The sequence below is a fragment of the Podarcis bocagei genome (assembly GCF_964188305.1).
Source record: "Podarcis bocagei genome assembly, chromosome: 1".
Taxonomy (NCBI): domain Eukaryota; kingdom Metazoa; phylum Chordata; class Lepidosauria; order Squamata; family Lacertidae; genus Podarcis; species Podarcis bocagei.
Window position 1 is genome coordinate 101,976,855 of NC_138125.1, and position 20,584 is coordinate 101,997,438.

The following is a 20,584-nucleotide window of genomic DNA, read 5'->3' on the forward strand; positions in this document are numbered from 1 at the left end:
GATGCATGCATATCCTGGTGCATATACAAAACAAACATGAAGAGTTTGAAAGGAACTTTTTTGCCTTCGGCCATGGTTATCACAGAAAATGAGATGGAGGAAAACAGGGGACCTTTCCATTAAATCTTTGTTAAAATCAGCATGGTACACAATGAAAACAATTTTACATTATATAAGAGTATATAAAAGTGCACAGCTGATATGTGCATTTCAGAAAGTTTGACTACTATAACAATACTTAATTCTAATTTGCACGGTCAGTATCATATTTTATCAATTATGTACCTAGTTTATTTGTTCAAATATATTATATTGATCACTTAACTAACAGAAAGCTTGTTTGACATATTTACGTTAATTTTTAGTCACAAGTGAGATGGGCTTGAACAAGACTAAAGAACATCTCCAAAGAAGACCCCCCTGCCCCTTGCAAATCCACTGTGACCTGCATTGATTTTGCACACCTCACAATGACTCACTGTTCACCAAATGTAGATTGTCTAAGAAAATCCAAATCAATGCCTAAATCAATGCCTAAATCAAGGTCTTTCTAAGGAAGAAGGGTGTTGGTTCTCAACTTTATTGCTACTTGCTAACAAATGCAATGTCTGAAGTGGAGCTTTTTTTAGTTGGGGGGGTGGAACTGAAGGGAACTTCCCCAGGACTCACATATGAGAGGGGCGCATCAACACTGGCCTTGCAGCATTGTTGCCAAGACTCAGGAAAAACAGAGAGTGAATCATCCTATCTCCACTCATTGCTGATTTCACCAACTGGGCTGGGGTCTTCCTCTCTGCATACAGAGGCCATCTGCTCTCCTGCCCTGTCCCCACACTGGCCCTGCATGCAAAAGTGATGCTGCTGCCAAGAGACTAGATCTGCAATACTGCCCCTCCCCATAGATACTCCTGATCACCCATAACAGGTAAAGAGGGGCAAGCCATGCTAATTGTTCTTCAGTGATGATATATTTGTGAGAAGAAAAATCCCTTAAAGATAGTGCTAGCCCCCATCTTTCTCCAGGAAATCTAATAATAATAATAATAATAATAATAATAATAATAATAATAATAATAATAATAATAATTTTTATTTATACCCCGCCATCCCCGGCCAGAGCCAGGCTCAGGGCGGATAACACCAGTAAAATTACAATAAAAACATAATGGGGGGAGGAGGGGGAATTTAAAATAAAGGTTAAAATGCAGCCTCATTTTAAAAGTAGCCCACGGATCAAAACCATAAGGGGAGGGAAAACATAAGGGTCAGACTGAGTCCAAACCAAAGGCCAGGTGGAACAGTCTTGCAGGCCCTGCGGAAAGATGACAAGTCCCGCAGGGCCCTAGTCTCTTGTGACAGAACGTTCCACCAAGTTGGGGCCAGTACTGAAAAGGCCCTGGCCCTAGTTGAGACCAATCTAACCACTTTGCGACTTGGAACCTCCAAGGTGTTGTCATTTGTGGACCTTAAGGTCCTCCGCGGGGCATACCAGGAGAGGCGGTCCCATAGGTACATGGATCCTAGGCCATGTAGGGCTTTAAAGGTCAAAACCAGCACCTTTAACCTGACCCTGTACTCCACTGGGAGCCAGTAAAGCATTGGATGAATGGTGATCCTGCGGCAAGGACCCCGTAAGAAGCCTCGCTGCGGCATTCTGCACCCGCCGGGGTTTCTGGGTCAGCTTCAAGGGCATCCCAATGTAGAGTGAGTTACAATAATCAAGCCTGGAGGTGACCGTCACATGGATCACTGTGGCCAGATCAGGGCGAGAAAGGTAAGGGACCAACAGACCAAAATGCTGTCAGGAAAAAGCAGCAATGCAAAAGCCAGCTGCAGGTGGCTGGAAAGCCAAACAGGATGTTGGTGTCTGGGACTGTACCGTGGGAGCAAAGGCACAGTCTATTTACTGTTCTGAGCACCGGATGTTAGCTCAGAGTGTCATGTGACCTGTACTGGAAGTACAGGGGTGGAGCTGTGACTCTACTGCCGGAGTCTGGAGAGTGCAGTCACGTTTCTCTGTACTGCTGAATGACAGGAATAAAAGCATGTAAATAGGACTCCTGTCTGACTCTTTTCCCCTCCCTGGGGAATGCAGGGAGGGAGAGGAGGAGGGTGTGTTCTCCTCACGTTTGAGGAGAATCGCCGATTTATGGCCTTGCCTGTGCCCTGCCGGGAGACGCAGACAGGAAGGTCAACAAGTATCTCAGCCGATTGCCTGGAGTGTGAGGCCAGTTACCTCTGACTGCGGCCGAGATACTGACAAATGCCACCTTTGCTGTGGTTGCAGCCTGTGCCTCCATGGAAAGGGAGGCGTCTAAGGTTACACCCAAGCTCTTGACAGAAGGCGCTGGCACTAAATGAGCTTCCTCAAGAGATGGGAGTTGGCCGCCCAACCCCATGTTGCCCCGACCCAGCCAGAGGACCTGCGTCTTCAAAGGATTTAACTTCAACCAGCTCCCACGCAGCCATCCAGCCACAGCTTCCAAGCATCTGGGAAGAGGAGTTTGATTTGGGCAAAGGGTGCATGAGGGGAGGCTGTTCTCCTTACAAAAAAATGGGCAGCAGAATGCACAATAATTTTAAGGGCTAAGTGGGCACTTCTGAATATGTAGATGCAGTTTCACCATTTGACTTAGTAAGCGACAGAAACGGTAGCTACTGAAACATCTATTGGGGGAATATGAATTTAATTAGCTGCTTAGACTTAGTTGAGCCATTAATTTGCCTAGCACAGTGCTGCCCTATTCTGTCTGGCAACTACGTTTCTGGCATGCAGTCCTCCTACCATTTATGCTCTTTAACTGGTAATGCTGACAATGGAACTTGAGACCATTCCCCCTGCACAAACACCATCGGAGTACCCATCACAATTTGCAGGGCCAGTGCCAAACATCAAGGGGTCTTCAATCCAGGGATCCCCAGCCACCACCAATCCTACTTCTTACAGAGGCATAGCTGTCTATCCTCCTCCTCAAACACATACACATTCTTCACCAACAGCTCCCTAGGCACTTGGGCTCTCAACAAGAGCCAAAGGAACCCTCCTTCTCATAGAGCCAGGCATTGTGAATTGCTGCAGAATTGTTTCTTAAAACTTGAAAAAATACCCTAAGTTTTAAAAGCATTTCCAGCTCCCATGACAACAAGTATTAATCATTATTAATTTAAAATAGTTCAGTTTTTGATCCTGCTTCTTTGGCAGTGCCAACATCAGGCTCATATGTGCCCATAGTGCTGGAAAACCAAATGGGTCTGGTAGTGGTGCAGGCAGAGTCTGGTAGTTGGCACCAGCAGCACTGCCTGTTTGAGTTCTCTGCTCCCCCAAAATTAAAACACACCCTCACTGATGCAGGCAGAAGAAACTAAACACAGCAACAACAGACTCTCCCCCTACCACCACCACCTCTGAGGCTGGCAATATTAGCAGTTGGAGTAAGTAGTAGAGCACAGTCTGGAAACACTGACTAGGCAACAGATCACAGTTTGACAACCCTGATTAAAACCAAATACCCAAACTCTGAACATTTCCAGTTTCACATTTTTAACTAACTAAAAAAATAGTGATTTGCTTTTACTGCCCTGTCTGTCAGCTCCAGTCAGGGAAGCACAACCCGTTGCACTTGAGATTAACAAGTATATCCTCATGATCCCTTTCCCCATCTCTCCTGTAATGCGAAGGATCACTTACACTATGATGTTGTGACATCACCTCATTGTTTTCCTAATCCTGTCAGTGGTTGCCAGTAAGCTACATTAGAGCTGGGAAAATGTGCTATGTGATGACATCATGATACAGGGTCCTTCATAGTACAATGAAGAACACGACATGGCTATGTCATTTTCAGTTGCAGCACATGAGGAGAGTTGCCTTGTGGATACAGGGAACTGGCTTCCTCAACCTCAGCCCTCCAGATGTTTTTGGCCTACAACTCCCATGATCCCTAGTTAGCAGGACCAGTGTTCAGGAATGATGGGAATTGTAGTCTCAAAACATCTGGAGGGCTGAGGTTGAGGAAGCCTGATTTAGTCTAAGCAGCATTCTACAGTTCCTCAAACTCCATGAATAACAGAAAACAAAAGATAAACTTGGCTCAGACCTCTAACTCTGTATGAATAAATCTCATAAGGCAGATTGGTTTCATCAGTGGATCACTGCAATGCCATACAAAAGCACACATAGTTATTCTTAATAAGAGTAATGGATCCTTTCCTGTTGTTGTTTTTAAATCCGCTCCAATACTGCTGGTCATTGTCAATTCCAGATACTACAGAGTATTACATTGTAAGATGCAGGTGGGGTTAAAATAATATGTCACATGTGATTACTCCTCAGAAGCACCAATTTTACTGGCCAAAGCACCACAAATTATACATACTTCATTACTAATTGCTATAAATAACTGCATGGGTCTTCGCATTAGATATAAATGCCCAAGCTACAAAACCTTTTGTTTAAAAATTATGTCAGTTTGACCCTCCTTTACTGTATCTGCAGCTGTGACACCTAGTTATTGCCTAACCAGTCCAATTAAATTACCATCCCTGACTTGTTTATTTCCACTCCCAAAGTGCAGAACAGGCAATGAGGCGAACCACTGACACCCCTGACACCAACATGCCCCCAAACCAGACTTGCTACAAACCCAGCAGCCAGCTATCCTGCATTCTCCTACAGAAGATGAGGTAGGAAAGTTGCACAATGTTCAGAACATCCTTTGTCCCTGTCACAGCCGCACATGCAGAGTCCTTGTATTCAGAGTCCCTGAAAAGCAGCAGCTCTAAGGAAATGGACCTACTCCCTGGTCCATCCAACACAGACCTACCAGCACCAGATCCCTCACCAAGCCAAGCCCTGCAAATCCTAAGGATTTACCTTGAACTACAGATATCAAGCAGTGGGCTACCCGCTCTTCTGAGCTTTAAGAAATGCCTGCAGCACCTCCAGTGAACCAGCAGCAATTTATCATGTGGCTACACCAGCTAAAGCCATGGTTACTAACAAGGGTGCCACATCGCCAGGATTCGTAATGAGGATTTGAAATTCATTTGAAGCATACCATGGTGCTATAGTCTCCTCCTTAATAACAAAAAAACAACAACCCCAAAACTTGTTATTACTTGTTTAAAAATTTGTGTGCTTGTGTGGTGGGGTGTCTGTGTTTCTGGGGCTGGATCTACACTCACCATTTAAACATTATTAGAACAGTATTAGAAATATCATTCTAAAAGATCAAGACAGAAAAAGTCCCATTCGGTTTCCTTTGGCTTCCTTTCCACAAGGTCTACCTAGTTTATGATAGCTACCGGTAGTTGCTCTGCAGAGCGCTCTGGTGTCACATTTTAAAAACACATTATTAAAAAGAACATCATAGGGCTATATGGTTATCAGAACCATTCCTTAACTTTTTTTTTTAGCAATAAACATGAATGTAGATCTGCCCTCAGTTTTGTTCAGAGCAGTATTTATATCAAGCAATTTGCAAGAATCATAGAATGCTAGCATTGGAAAAGACCATGAGGGTCATCTAGTCCAACCCCCTACAATGCAGGGATATTTTGCCCAATGTGGAGTTTGAACCCACAGACCTAAGTTTAAGAGTGTAATGCTCTACCGACTGAACTGTCCTAGGTTCTTCCACCTCTGGTCCCTGTCCTTAATGGATGAGGCATGGTATACCTGTACCAGTCCTAAACTAGCAATTCTAGAAAGTGATCTTGGTTTTTTAATAGCAGCCCTGACTTACTTGCACAGCTAAATACTAAAAGCTGCATATTCCACAATACCAAAAAAGGAGGTATGGAAAGGTCTGTTACAAAAATGGAAAAGGGGCTGTAACTGATAATGTTATATTCACTATGGAGCAGAGAGACTCCCATGGATAAAAATAATGCACTCCCCAAATCACCTGACTTCCAAAGTTTCTAAAACCATCTAGTTTAAAAGAAGATTTCTATACTATAGCTCAATGGAAATTTATCCATGAAACAATAGTTTAAACCAAAAAATTAAAACAAAAGAGGCTAACTTCAAAAAATTATACTAAGAAAGTACTTTCAGAGCAACGTGGGAGTTACTTTGAAAGGCTGACAGGAAAATGAAATGCTGAATATCAAACATGCTTATTTAGCTGTTTACTTACCCATAATGGTTAAGGCTGTAGCTTTCGTTAGTTCTTCTTTCATTGAGTCTATTACTTCAAAACTGCCACCATCTAAATTGCATCGGTTTATGGTTCCATTTCCTGAACTGATCCAATAAAGCCTGTTTTCTGCATAATCTATAGATAAACCTGAAAAAAATACAATAAATGAAGCATATTTGAAACAATTTAAAACTTATGCATTTTTTTTATTGCTTACACAATAGCAAAATTTATCCACAAATTTTAAGTCATCTAAAAAGTAAAGAACTGTTTGTGGCAAACAGCAAGCTAAGTTTTCATTTGGCTGAATAGTGTTGTGAGTTTATGAGTGCTAGACCTCTAAATTCCTGGATCCTTTTAAGTATTAGAATTTAATCAAGGCTTGAGGTGCCAAACTGAATGCCAGACACTTCTAATTCCTGGATCCAACAAATGCTAATAGCTAATTGAAACAACAAAGTATCAAAGGGCTCGTGCTAGATGGCAAGTGGGTCGAGCCCCCTCCCTCAACAGATAAAGCCATAGTTGAGAGGAGTTATATGAGCTAGAAGCTGGATGCAAAAAGCTGCAGGATGGAAAGGCAAAGAGACAGAGATCCATGGCTGATTTCTGCTTGAATCCAAGGCTATGGCTATGGGAGAAAGAAAGACCGTATGGGGTGTTGATGCTGTGAATCATATATCTTAAAGACACCACAGTCTCTGCTGTGCCACATTTCTAAAAGGAAACAGGAACCCAGGGTGATCGCCTAGAACCCCTGGAATCTTGTATCGCTCTGAGACTGGGGTAGAGTGTCATAATATGTTGTCTACTGTTCTGAGAAAACACATGGTCACCATACAATTATTTCTAGAAAAGGTACTTAATAGGATTGCTTAGTATTAATTACTGTTGCTGTGTTCTAGATTAGCATTTTTAGGAGGGGGAATGGAGAGTGGAATACTAAGCAGGCCGCAGGTTTATAGAAAACATGATATAAAAGCATATTTTGACAGAAGCAGTATAATTACACTTTAGGATAAGAACCTGATAGTACTATGCAAGCATTCTGTATAGCAGCCTTCACTATATGGGTGCTCTCCCAGATGTTTTGATGCTGGCTAGAGCTGATAAGAGTTGTAATCTAAAATACTGGGAGGGTGCCAAGTTTGTGAAGGCTGGTGTATAAGGTTCTTCTCAGTTCTACATTTGTCTCACACAAGCACAGAGCATGGGGGGAAAAAAATTCTTTCCTTCCTCCCTTCCTTGACAACCAGATCAGAAACATGTGGGAAATTCATTACGGGTCAGTCAGTCAGATGGAGGCTTAGCAATACTGCCATCGTAGGACTACCAAAGGATAGCTCCTTACTCTTCTCCACTGCTAGCAGGTAATGGGTGCTTGTCCCTTCTGTGAATGGAAGGGCTCCAGAGACTGACATTCAGTGGAGGCTCAGTGCAGTAGTAAGGGGAAGGAGGATCACCCCTTGTAGACCTGTGTGCCATAGACTACACTGATTCATCTTCATGGAGGCACATTTTCAGGAAACTGTAGGGGAGAAAGAATGGGCGAAAACTGACCCCTTCTTCCTACCATGGAATTGGCCTATGGCCACAGTCCTGCTCATGAGAACTCTGGACCCTATCCATAAAATAACTTATTTCAAAAAAGCAAAGATATATGAAATTGATTACTTTGAATTTGTGGTATTATGTTAAATAACTTCATTTTTATTGCCACAGAATTTTGGTCTATGCCAGTATTTTTGCAGTCTATGCACCATACGGTCACTCTATATCATAAAGAGTGCACAGTGTAAGAAACATACATAGTGGAAGATTGAGATGTGTGAGGGAAAATACATGTTTATTTGAAAACAGATTTTACGGGGGCAGGGGGACTCACAACAGGAAAGGGAAATATAAACTGGAAAATACTTTTAATTAATGACTCCAACCACATACTTCTAATTAATGAGTTCATTTAATTAATGAATAAAGCTTTTGCTCTTAATACTTCTGAAATCAAGCAATAAATCTAAATTAGGAATATTAAACAATGGATTAGCTTTGAATTTTTATTTTTATTTAAGAGCAGCAAAATTCATTCAGCCGAAACTGCCTGAAGGCTGCAATTATTCACTCAGTACCAGTACTCACTCATAGAATGCAAGATGGGTGTTCTGACAAGATTATGATGCACTTGTATTTCAAAATTTGCTTATGATTATAAGGTCTGGGAAAGTAAGTAAGATTTTAAAAACCAACAAGAAAAAACATAAACCACTCAATTATTGAACACTTTCTTTCTCAAAGCAAAAATCAATCCAGTGAACTCTAATAAAAGAAAGATTTCATATTAAATAAATTATTGTTTCTTTACAATTCTGGATTTTGTGGCTTTACTAACACTATTAGAAAGCTCATCTTCGTACAATAGGGCAAGGTAACAAGCATTCTATGCTGCTCTTTCAAGCAGCTCCTTTTGGATCTTGCTTTTTGTTACCCACTTAAAATCATAGCAAAAACATTCTGTACCAAATATAGCTTGCCCACCATTTTCAAGGGTAGTCCTATGTAGAATGCATCATAGCAGACCAATTGATTGTAATGTTTCAGGGGCAAGGATTACTGAAGCTATAGTGGTCCAGGGTTACTACATTGATTGCTGAGGTTACCCTAATCTATGAATGGTCATAGCTGTTGAGCCCACAGGAGATAAAAATAGTCACTCCTAGCCATAGAAGCCACCAGGGCCTTAAGTGACAAGACTGGATCCAGGGGGATCCCCAAAATATGTAATTGATCCTTTAAGGGAAATGCAACCCCATCAAGAACTGAAAATCTTCCAGTTTACTGGACACAGAAGCAACCTACCCACAGCACCTCAAAGTCACAACTCTAATACACCAGGAACATTTATGAGCAAGTGGGTAAGGAAATATTTACGCCAGGATTTAGGCATAGAACCGAACTGAATGCAGATAAAGATCTTGCCAAGATTAATATTGGATGACATTAAAGAAAACTATTTTAGAACCCTATCCCCGTGGTATTTAACTCCATACAGAATAAGTAAAATATATGGAACAGAGCAATGTAACTGCTGATGGTGTAATACACCTTGGGCAGATTTCATTCTTGCATTTCAGAACTGCCAGATAATACAGATCTACTTGATTTTGTAACCAGTGCATCTGATACAGTATTAGTATCATATGTACTCTGGTTTCCTAACAGCCAGCAGCAACCAAGTGGCAGCATTCTGAATCTGTTCGAGTTTTTAAACTGTCTTAAAAGGCAGCCCCACATAGACTAACCAGGATGTGACTAATCAGTGCATTACCAAGGCTGACATAGGATCATAGTCCATTTATGAACCTGCGAAGAAATCCTGTTTATTCAAAACTGTGTTTTAATGGGTATTGTGTAATGTATTCTGTTACTGTATTGCAATGTGCTTGGTGGGTGAAGTCTTCTGTCTGGTCAGATGGAAGTCGGTTTAACTGTCCCTGGGGACAGTTGGAGGTTGGAGATAGAATTGCCAGTATGCAAAAGAAGGAACAAAGGTGTGCATATTCTGATTGGCGGTTGCAGGTTTAGAATTCTTAGTTAGGCACAGTGATTGGCTAGGGCTTGTCTAGACTGGCCAGAAGAAGTGAACATAAGTCTGGGTGCTAGTCAGACAGAGGTCAGTCAGTGTTGGTTGCTGCTTGGTGTTCCTGGTAGGTAGCCAAAAGAAGAAGACAGCAGAGGAAAAGGAGGGAGGAAAACAAAGGCCTGAAAGGAAGGCAGAGTGGCTTGGTGGCCCCAAAACTTGCTGGGGTAATATGGCACCCTGAATGAGAACAAAATTTGGATTCCCCCCCCCCTAAATATTCCTCATTTTCACAATAATTCCTTTTGGTACAGTTGCTTTTTAATGAATTTTCTCAGTAAAAAGGTAAAGGGACCCCTGACCATTAGGTCCAGTCGTGGCCAATTCTGGGGTTGTGGCGCTCATCTCACTTTATTGGCCGAGGGAGCTGGCATACAGCTTCCGGGTCATGTGGCCAGCATGACTAAGCCGCTTCTGGCGAACCAGAGCAGTGCACGGAAACGCTGTTTACCTTCCCGCTGGAGCGGTACCTATTTATCTACTTGCACTTTGACGTGCTTTCGAACTGCTAGGTGGGCAGGAGCAGGGACCGAGCAATGGGAGCTCACCCCGTTGCGGGGATTCGAAGCGCTGACCTTCTGATTGGCAAGTCCTAGGCTCTGTGATTTAACCCACAGTGCCACCTGCATCCCAAATTTTCTCAGTAGGTACACATAAATATAGAGTAGTAGTAGTAGTAGTAGTAGTAATAATAATAATAATAATAATAATAATAATAATAATAATAATAATAATAATAATAATGCACACCTTTGGCTCGGTGCCCTGTGCACCTGCACTGCCCTAAATCCAGAGCTGGAGGTAACTAAATTACTTGTTTTAAGCTGAAGAGAGGAGAGGAGAACCTATCTATGGTGCTGAGGGACAAGGAGTGATAGGCAGCTGGGAAATTGTGTCCTCCCTAAGAGAGGGCACATGTTGCGGTGAGACTTGGAGACTGACCTCTTGGTTGTGGATGGGTCTACTGGATAGCCACAACACCCAAGTGGTAGGTCCCTCGTTGCAGGGTGTAATCTGGCCAATGGGGTGCAGTCTAAACGGATCAAGGGACCCATATAAACCCATGCACGTATCCCAGAGCTTCCTCTTTTGGCTCGTGCATCGGAACACCCGCCCACCTCTCCTTAATTTTAGGGCCTTTTGCAATTGAACTTGCTATGCCGTCTTGTGTCATCTGTCATAGCAAGGTCAATCGCAGGGGCACGGCAGGAATTTCCCCCACTTGGCTGGTTGGCTGTTGCCATTTGGGTTTCACCTGCCGTGTAGCAAATCAACACAACTTGTAAGGTTGCGGATAGGCACTGGTTCAGGTGATAGGGATGGGAGAACGGTCTTGCCATCCCTATGTGAAGGGTATTCCGTTAAAGGAATGCAGGGACTCAACTTGGTTTGGTCAACCCCTGAAACAGGGTTGTGCCTGTGCCTGAGTCCAGGGGAGCATCTGGGGAGTGAACAGAGTCTGCTCCCAGGCTTTTCACCTGCCTCAGGTGTTCACCCTTAGCTGACCTATGATAGAGCTCTGGGTCAGCGCTACCTGCAAGGGTGTAGTCAAACCAGAGCCTATGCAACCACTCACTTTTCTGTAATCAATAAAGTTGTGGCCTAAATTCTGCCAAAAACCAAACCTAAATTTGAGTCAAATATGTCTTTATTTAAGGGGGAGGTCTCTGGGTCTGAACATGCAATGCTAGGCTGTGGTGTTTGGTAAGAGAGCCAGAGGAAGATTCCAGGATAGCAAAACCAGACATGTGCTTCAATAGGTCAATAGGAGTTGAAACAGAGACTTCAATGAAAGACCGCAGTGACAGTGTTCATGAGGCTTAGCTGGGTGGAGTAAATAGAAGGGCAATCTGGAAAAAGTTTTTAAAAGGTTCCACAAAACTGTCTTGGTGTAGTAATAGTAGCATTAAATAAGCGGTATTTAAGTAACAAGTTAGCAAAGTAGATTCCTATTTAAAGAGACAATGCTATATTAAAGTATACCTGAAGGAGCGTCTCCACCCCCATCATCCAGTCAGGGCACTGAGGTCCAGCACTGAGGGCCTTCTGGTGGTTCTCACACTGCGAGAAGCGAAGTTACAGGGAACCAGGCAGAAGGTCTTCTTGGTAGTGGCACCCGCCCTGTGGAACGCCCTCCCACCAAATGTCAAAGAAATAAAAACTATCTGACATTTAGAAGACATCTGAAGGCAGCTCTGTTTAGGGAAGTTTTTAATGACTGATGTTTTAATGTATTTTTAATATTTTGTTGGAAGCCGCCCAGAATGGCTGGGGAAACCCAGCCAGATGAGTGGGGTATAAATATTAAATTATTATTATTATTATTATTATTATTATTATTATTATTATTATTATTATTATTTAACTGCATAAGCTTGTGCGCTACATACTCTTGCAATAAACATTAATATCTTATTAAAAACACTAACTTGCTAGCCAAACCCCTACCATTCCCCTGCAGTAATCCTCTAGAGTATCCCATTCCCATCCCACACTACTACTAAGCTCACTTTTCACCTTCCCAACTTAGATTTCATGATTTTATTCTACCTCCTGCACATAAAACAGACAGCATAATGCAGATAAGAATTGTTAAAAAAAACAACGTATTAGTCTGCACTGGGTACAATTTGAAATGTCGTAATCAAGAAATGCTCTGATTATGTCTTGGTTAAAATTTCAATGTTGCTGACCCTTTTATCTCTGTGTGAATAATGAGCCACTGTTTCTTTTATCATTCATGTATCACCAGACCATGGAAAGAATGAGCGTCATTAAAATAGCTCTAAGTGATATAGATCACAAGTGAATATTTTAGGACTTAGCAATAAAAAGTCAATTAAACTATCTCCCAAAAACAGACATTTAGAAATAATTTATCATTTTGTGTTCCTAGAACTCTGAGAACATTCAAAGAGATTATCTGGTACTTCTCAGACTCAAAAGCACATTATATTTACGATAATCTTGTTAATTACGTGCCATGCTTGTCAAACATGATGCTATAAAGCAATAATTAATGATGAGATGAAGAAATGAAGAATGCTATAATGTTAAGTTTCTAGAAGAAAACAAATCTGACCTTGTATCATACAATTGGAAGAGTACATGACAATATGAATAATTTTCAGCATTCAGGAGAAAGTTATTAGAACTACATAATGATAAAATGTTTGAGTGGTAGCCGCTAGTAACAACAGTATATATTAATCAAAAACCATGGATACATCAATCTAGAAACACGAGAGAGAAATTTTCCTTCATCTCTTTTTGTCGCTGGCTATAGAATGGCAAGAGCTGAAATCAATGCTATCAGTCTGGCAAGAATGATTTACTGGATAGAGAATTTTAAACTTGGTCTGTAGTTTGGATTCAGGACACTGAAAAGATACTACTGTGAAACTAAGGTGACATGGCACATGAGCAGGCTTCCACTCGTGCAGCATGACTTCCCCAGGCTCTTCCACCACCTCCTACACCTCTGGAGTAGTTTTTGGAGCTGCATGTGGGGCTGCAGGGGCGAAGAGAAATCCATTCTGTAAATGGTGTCCATTGCATTAACAGACAGACACCACTGGTTTTCACCCATAGTGCTGTGTACTTGCTTCTGTACTGCCCTCCCTCCCTGATTAGCCACTTAACTTGTTCCTTTCAGAACGGAACTCACATGCTACTTGGAGTATCTCCACAACTCATACAGCAATTCTAACAATACAATAGTAAATTGAAATCTGGAAGCCAGATTACCCATGATTCCTCATTCTCAGTCCAGCACAAGCTGTGACCCAGCAAGCCAAACAGTACACATTGTCACCTACTTTTCTCCTTAAAATCATACATTTAAGAGAAAGTTGCACTAAAGTAACTCTACATGAAAATGAGTGATCGTAGTAATATTTACCAACTGGATCCTTTTGATTCTGAAACAGTATTTTGCTGTTGCTGCCATCCATATTTGCCACATTAATGGTGTTTCCATCAGTCCAAAAAAGTTTTCTTTACAAAACAAGACAAAAAAATTACATTAAAAAAGATTAAGCTGCAATCCTATTCTGTTTTGCATTATCATATTGGAAATAAAATTGGCATGAATCCAGAGTGTCTCTGTATAGATTCTACAATATTCTTTTTTGACCACATTCTTCCCTTAGTTAAATAAATAAGTATGGTAACATTATATACTGAGCATGCCACAGGGTTACAATATAGACTGGTGAAAAAGCAACACAGAACCTCCCCCCTCAAACAAATAACATCCCCATCAGAGATGAATGCATGGAAACCCCATGTCTGATTTCTTCTTCCACTCTCCCCCCCCCCCCGCTTTTGGTAGGTGTGGAATTCTGAAAATTGTGATCTATACACAACTAGTAGATTTCATGGGGACTCCAACTCCCACAGTGGGTTATCTATATTAGGAAGATGGCGATGCACAAGAAACAGAGGCATCACTTCATAACTTAATTTATTAGTTAGTACAAGCAGGGCTCATCTTACATGGATTTCACTTATGTGATTGCAGCTATATGCAAACCACCCCAAAATAAATAAGCAAGTAGAGCACGAGAGCAGGAAGAAAATGGCCATCAATCCCATCAGCTACTGGGAGAACACTTGGGTATGGATGGAGAGTTGGTGGAGTGTGGAGAGAGATCGGAAGAGGCTGGAGAGGTTGCGGAAAAGGTTGGCAAGTCACCGGAGAAAGTTGGAGGGATTTGCTGGGTTTTTATGGTTTCCTGTGGAGTGTTCTGGCGTTAAGTGATTTTGCTTATACACATAATAGGCAAGAACGTAACCCTTGTGTAATATGAGATCAACCTGCATTTCACCTGAAAGACGATTGCAAAAATATTTGTGTAAATAATCATACTTTACCCTTTAGCTGGATGAACAGCAAGACACTGTGGTTTATCAATTCCATGTATAACCGAGGTTTTTAAAGAGCCATCTAAATGTGCCACGTTAATTTGTGTTTCATCAAACTCTGAGCTAATCCAGTATAAATTACGGGATAACCAATCCACAGCCAGTCCCCGAATGCTTTGAATGTCTGCAAAATGTCAAACAGCAAATAAGATGCATAATCAGCTCTACCAAGAAGTTTTCACTCATTTTAGGAAGGCTTTAAATATCACTGAAATTGTAAACAGGAAGACCAAAACACAGGTAATGGGATGGATGCATTTGCCATTTTGTAATTAGAAAGAATTTTTCAATTAATGGAAGGGACAGAGATCTAGCAGAGGCTCCTACTGGTGGAAGGAAGGGTGAGGCAATTTTGGGTGATTTCACCCTGCAGCTTGCAGAGCCATCTCCCATACTGTTTCAGAGGGTCCCATGCTTCTCCAGAGCAGCTTTCTTCAATGGAGGCACAGGGAGATATAGGGGAAGTCAATGAAATCTCCTCCTTCCCTCCAGTGGAAGAGTTCTATGGACAGTGAATGGCCCACATCTTTCCATATCTTTCTGCGTTTAGAAAAGCATTGTTCACACACCTGTGAAAACTGTGTTGGTTGCAAAACATCAGTGGAGAATGTGTGAAAGGGTCCCATACAATACAAATTTAAGTATTATTTTTTCATAGATCGGTAGCAGTATCTACTTTTCTTTCTTTTTTTAAAAAAAATGCCCTTAAACTATGAATCTGTCCCTTCAATGCTGAATTTCATGGTGAGAAAATTGAACTTAAGAAATGGTTTGTTGGACCAGACTGAGATGCATCTAGCTCAGCCTTCTAATCTATTATCAAAAGTGGCCAGATATCTCCTGCAGCTCACAAGCTGGTTATGAAATCGATGGCCTTTATCTGCTTATTACAAATAAGATTCTGCCCCTGAAGCATCTTTGAAGGATTGTTTGTTCTAATTTCCCTTAGACTGAAACTGAATTCACTTAGCAAGACCACTAAAGGTGGGTCCTAAAGTTTATATTATATACCCACTGCCTTAGCTATTCCATGATGACTCTCCAACATAACATCGTTAATGATGCAGGGCAGAAGGATTAGAACTTGAGAATTACTTACAAAATCCCAGTGCTGCATCAATGGTTTCTTATTATTTGACAAACATGAAACTGCTGCTATGGTATGTATCATTAAGAGCGAATTCAAAATGCTTAAATTCCATATCCTCCTGGGAACTTGTTTGAAGGCTTTAAAAAGGCGGCAGAATTAAATTAAAATGGTGGTTGTGGAAAAAAGGTGAATTCCATGTTAGGTATTGTTAGGGAAAAGATTTAATTTAAACGGCTAATATCACAGTGTTGTTACACAGACCCATAGAGTAGCTGCACTTGTAAAGTTCTAGTTATAGCAAAACTAGAAAAGGTACAAAAAGAGAAAGCTGTAATGATCAAGGGGCTGGAGCAACACCCCTATGAGTACAGGTTATTTAACATTTGGGTTTTCTTTGTTTGGGGGGGGCGGAGGCAGGGGACATATTGTCAGAAATATATAAAATTATGCATTGTGTGGAGAAAATGCGTTGAGTTTTTCTCCCTCAAGAATCTGGGATTATCCTATGAAGCTAAATCAGGAGTTAAATAAGGAGTACTACTTAACTCAGTACATAGTTGAACTGTGGGATTAATTGCCACAGGATGTAATGGTGGCCACTAACTTGAACGGCTTTAAAAAGAAGTTAGAGAAAATCATGAAGGATGAGGCTACAAAGGAACACTAGTCACAATGACTGTGTAAAACATCCAGTATGTTATGTCTCTGAACACCAGTTGCTGGGGACGCAAGTGGGATTAGTGTATTGCTCATGTTCTGCTTGTGGGCTTCCTGTAAGCATCTGTTTAGCCGCTGCAAGAACAGGATGCTGGACTAGATGGACCATTGGCAGGGCTCTTGAGGAACACAGGATGCTCTTTGACACTGCATCAGACCCATTGGTCCATCTCCATCCAGCTCAGTGTTTACACTTGACTGGCAGCGGTTTCCCAGGGTTTCAGTCAAGAGTCTGTCTCAAATCTATGTGGAGATTTAATCTGAGGCCTTCTCTGTGCAAGGCACATACTCCACCAGTGATCTACAGCCCTTCCTGCTCTTATAACGCAGTTACTCAACAACACCATTTCTAACCTGAAAAATTATTTCTCAATATAGTCTTAGGATGCTGAATGATTCAAACTAGATCAGATATGTGCATTATGTAATAATTGACAAGTGTCTTGTATTGTACCAAATCACCTAAGATTAGTTTTGCACATTAAACATCACAACAAGATGTTTTAGGCATAAGAGTGCTGCTATTAAAAGGGTTGTCAGATCTTCACAGTTCAGTTTGTTAGCCTCGTCCACCAACTGGACTTGCAACGTTGCATTTAAAATATGTTTACCTCTTGATATAACAGTTTCTAAACCAGTCCCATTAATGAAGGCCCGTTTTATAGTTTGCGTTTTCACATCAGTCCAGTATAAGCGCTCCTCTGCTGCATCAAAATCTACAACTGTTACATCATCAATATCAGGAACCGTGAAGGCTGTTATGTAGTTGAAGTATGGGTTTTCTATGTCAACACCTCTTATTTCTGAACGTCTGGCATAAAGAAGAAATTTTTTCATTTCTGTAAAAAATTAGGTATGCCATTTATTAGATGCAGATCAATGGAATATTATTACAATCTATATTTTGTTTTAATGATTATCTAAGTTATACATTTATATATTATAATAATCTGGTATTCATACATAATTTAGTACAAAGCAGGTAAGCACATTCATCTGGTCATTAGTAGAAGATCACATTGTCCCATGATAAGTACAAAGTCAGCCATGTTTGTTTTTAAACAGATAAAAAACTAAGAAATCGTTTAAAATCCAAGTATCTGTAGTTCAGAATACAGTGTTACCTCAAGTTACATACGCTTCAGGTTACATACGCTTCAGGTTACTGACTCCGCTAACCCAGAAATAGTGCTTCAGGTTAAGAACTTTGCTTCAGGATGAGAATAGAAATCGTGCTCCGGCGGCACAGCAGCAGCAGGAGGCCCCATTAGCTAAAGTGGTGCTTCAGGTTAAGAACATTTTCAGGTTAAGAACGGACCTCCGGAACAAATTAAGTACTTAACCCGAGGTACCATTGTATTGTTAAAAGACATAACATTATTTGGTAATTCTAAATGGCAATAGCAGGCAGTGTGCTGGGGAAGTGGTGCGTATCTGACCTCCAATCAGCTGCATCAGATTGGCTTACTACAGGCATAGGCAAACTCAGCCCTCCAGATGTTTTGGGACTACAACCCCCATGATCCCTAGCTAACAGGACCAGTGGTCAGGGATGATGGGAACTGTAGTCCCAAAACATCTGGAGGGCCAAGTTTGCCTATGCCTGGCTTACTAGGATATAATGGGGAAGGTGTGAGATAGCAGTGAGGCACCAGCAAATGCACCAGCAAAATCAATATGCTGTTCCTGCCAATGTGTTTGCATCATGATGCATCACTATAGTTTTAAAGTATTTCTTCTTAGAAGCTGCTTTCTGAGCTAAGACTCCGAAAGTGATATCAAGGCCATTTCAGATGAGTAGACTGAGATTAAAAACTGTTAAGTACTTTTTTTCATGCTGCACTTTACCTGCCTCATCATTTTCTGATGATGCCCTTTCTGCTTGCCAACATCCCTGTTCTGCAGAGATAATTTCGGTGAATGTACTAGACACATCCAGAACAAAAAAGCGAAAGTAATAAATATCAAAGCTTGACAAGCCAAATACATTTGGGCATCTTGTTGGTTCACGTGAGGCAAGAGTTACCCTCAAAGTTATCAGTGAACAACATGTCCTCTACTCTGAAATTTAAGTAGTTAATAGAGAATGTGTGTGTGTGTGTGTGTGTGTGTGTGTGTGTGTGTGTGAGAGAGAGAGAGAGAGAGAGAGAGAGAGAGAGAGACTTACCATAGCATGTTTTTCTGTCTATTGACAGCTTCATTAGATGAGGACATGCACACGCAGCACTTCTGTTGTGATTGATCAGGCACATATGAGAGCACGGACCTCTGCCATTGTTAGCAGCGCAAGGATTGGGAGCTAGAATTAAAAATGTAAACTGAACATGCTAGTCATACATATATATGTATTCTGCAGGAGACCAATGAAGGCTGACAATGGGGGGGAAATATATTAGAAGAGGAGAGAGGAAGAGAATGGCAAACAAATCTACTCCATAGTAATAGTTCGCCACTGATGGACTCTTCTTCATTGGAGGTTTTTAAGCAGTGTGTGGATGGCTATCTATCACAGATGCTTCAGTTGAGATTCCTGCATTGCAGGGGGGTGGTCTAGATGACCCTTAGGGTCCCTTCCAACTCTACAAAATTCTGTGAGAATGCTGCTGCACTCAGGTCCTTCTTGCAGCATAGGCATCTGGATAGCTACTGCGAGAACGGAATGTTGGACTAGATGAACCACCAGCCTGATCTGGCAGGCTCTTCTTAGGTTCTGAATTGTGTGCTCACTCACGTGGGTCGGAAGACATTGGGATCCTGTGGAGGCTCCTTAAAGTTAAGCAGTTTTCAAAAATTTGCCCCTGAAAACCCTACATTGACTCCACACTGCTCTGAAGCATCCCCAAACCCCTGGAGCAGCTTATCAGAGGGAAATGGGGGATGTAAGAGGGATGAGAAAGAGGATATTCCTTTCTTCTACTGTATTCTGTTTATGGGAATTTTGAATTCAAGCTTCAGAATAACCTCTTCAGAATTATCTCCCTAGTAAGCAGGGCTTTTTAAAAGCCGGAACTCCCTAGAATTCAGTTCCAGCACCTCTCATGTGGGTGTCATTGCCATTCTAAGAGCACAATGGAGGTGTTTGTGGTGAGTTACGGTCTCTCTTTTCTAGAAAAATAGCACTGCTGGTAAGTGATCTGTTTCTGTATTGATGCAAAATAATTCTACATATATTTTTATAATCTGAAGACTTGTAATTTGGATGGCATGCTAAGAGATGCCTTTTTGAACTGCAATTATTTACAGCAGAGGCTTATAAAAAGGAAGCAGATACTTGTGATCCCTTCCCCTGCCTCAAATCACAAGAGGTGTTCCTGCTGCCGTAGTCCTTATAAACCACAGGAAAAAGTAGCTGTTAACATTTGCCCCCATTCCATACTGATCTATTAAAAATAATGGCAACATGAGAAGGTTCCCAGGTCAATGCCATATACAATATACCAACACAGCCTAAAATAATATTTGTTATGGTTCTGACCTGGGGCTAAAAAAATCTAACCACTCTCTCCCATTTCCAGCCAATTGCTGGTAATACTTCACTGAAGCAGATGCAAAGGGCTGTTAACTCAATGTTTATGATTTCTTTAGTGCTCTTAATATTGCTAAAGTTTTAAGATGTCATTTAGCCAACAATAATGCTGCTCAGAAATGCTCCTTTTATTTATATAAGCAGCACAAAACAGGAAGCATTAAAAAGAATTTGAAGTGGTACTCACATAATGTTAATTTAACAAGTCAGTCATATAAATAATAATAGTTATTAGCTAAGAGATATTCAGGGGATGCAGGTGGTGCTGTGGTCTAAACCACTGAGCCTAGGACTTGCCGATCAGACAGTCAGTGGTTTGAATCCCCGTGACAGGGTGAGCTCCCGTTGCTCGGTCCCAGCTCCTACCAACCTAGCAGTTTGAAAGCACATCAAAGTGCAAGTAGATAAACAGGTCCCGCTCTGGCGGGAAGGTAAATGGCATTTCTGTGCGCTGCTCTGGTTTCGCCAGAAAAAGCTTAGTCATGCTGACCACATGACACAGAAAAACTGTCTGCGGACAAACGTTGGCTCCCTCGGCCAGTAAA

At 41.4% G+C, this 20,584-nt stretch overlaps 1 protein-coding gene across 7 annotated transcripts in view; it reads right to left on the minus strand.

The window, feature by feature from the left end:
* Positions 1-20,584, minus strand: part of LRP1B (LDL receptor related protein 1B) — a 765,918-nt gene that overhangs the window by 144,394 nt on the left and 600,940 nt on the right. For all 7 annotated transcript variants that reach the window (XR_014001603.1, XM_081167487.1, XM_081167486.1 and 4 more), the window contains 5 exons: positions 18,681-18,812; positions 17,125-17,352; positions 14,656-14,830; positions 13,682-13,776; positions 6,141-6,290 (listed from right to left, as the gene is read on the minus strand). Coding sequence is in view for 6 of the 7 variants with exons in the window: in XM_081167487.1 (XP_081023613.1) it covers positions 6,141-6,290; positions 13,682-13,776; positions 14,656-14,830; positions 17,125-17,352; positions 18,681-18,812 (780 nt within the window). In the remaining variant the exon portion in view is untranslated. The remainder of the gene's footprint in view (positions 1-6,140; positions 6,291-13,681; positions 13,777-14,655; positions 14,831-17,124; positions 17,353-18,680; positions 18,813-20,584) is intronic.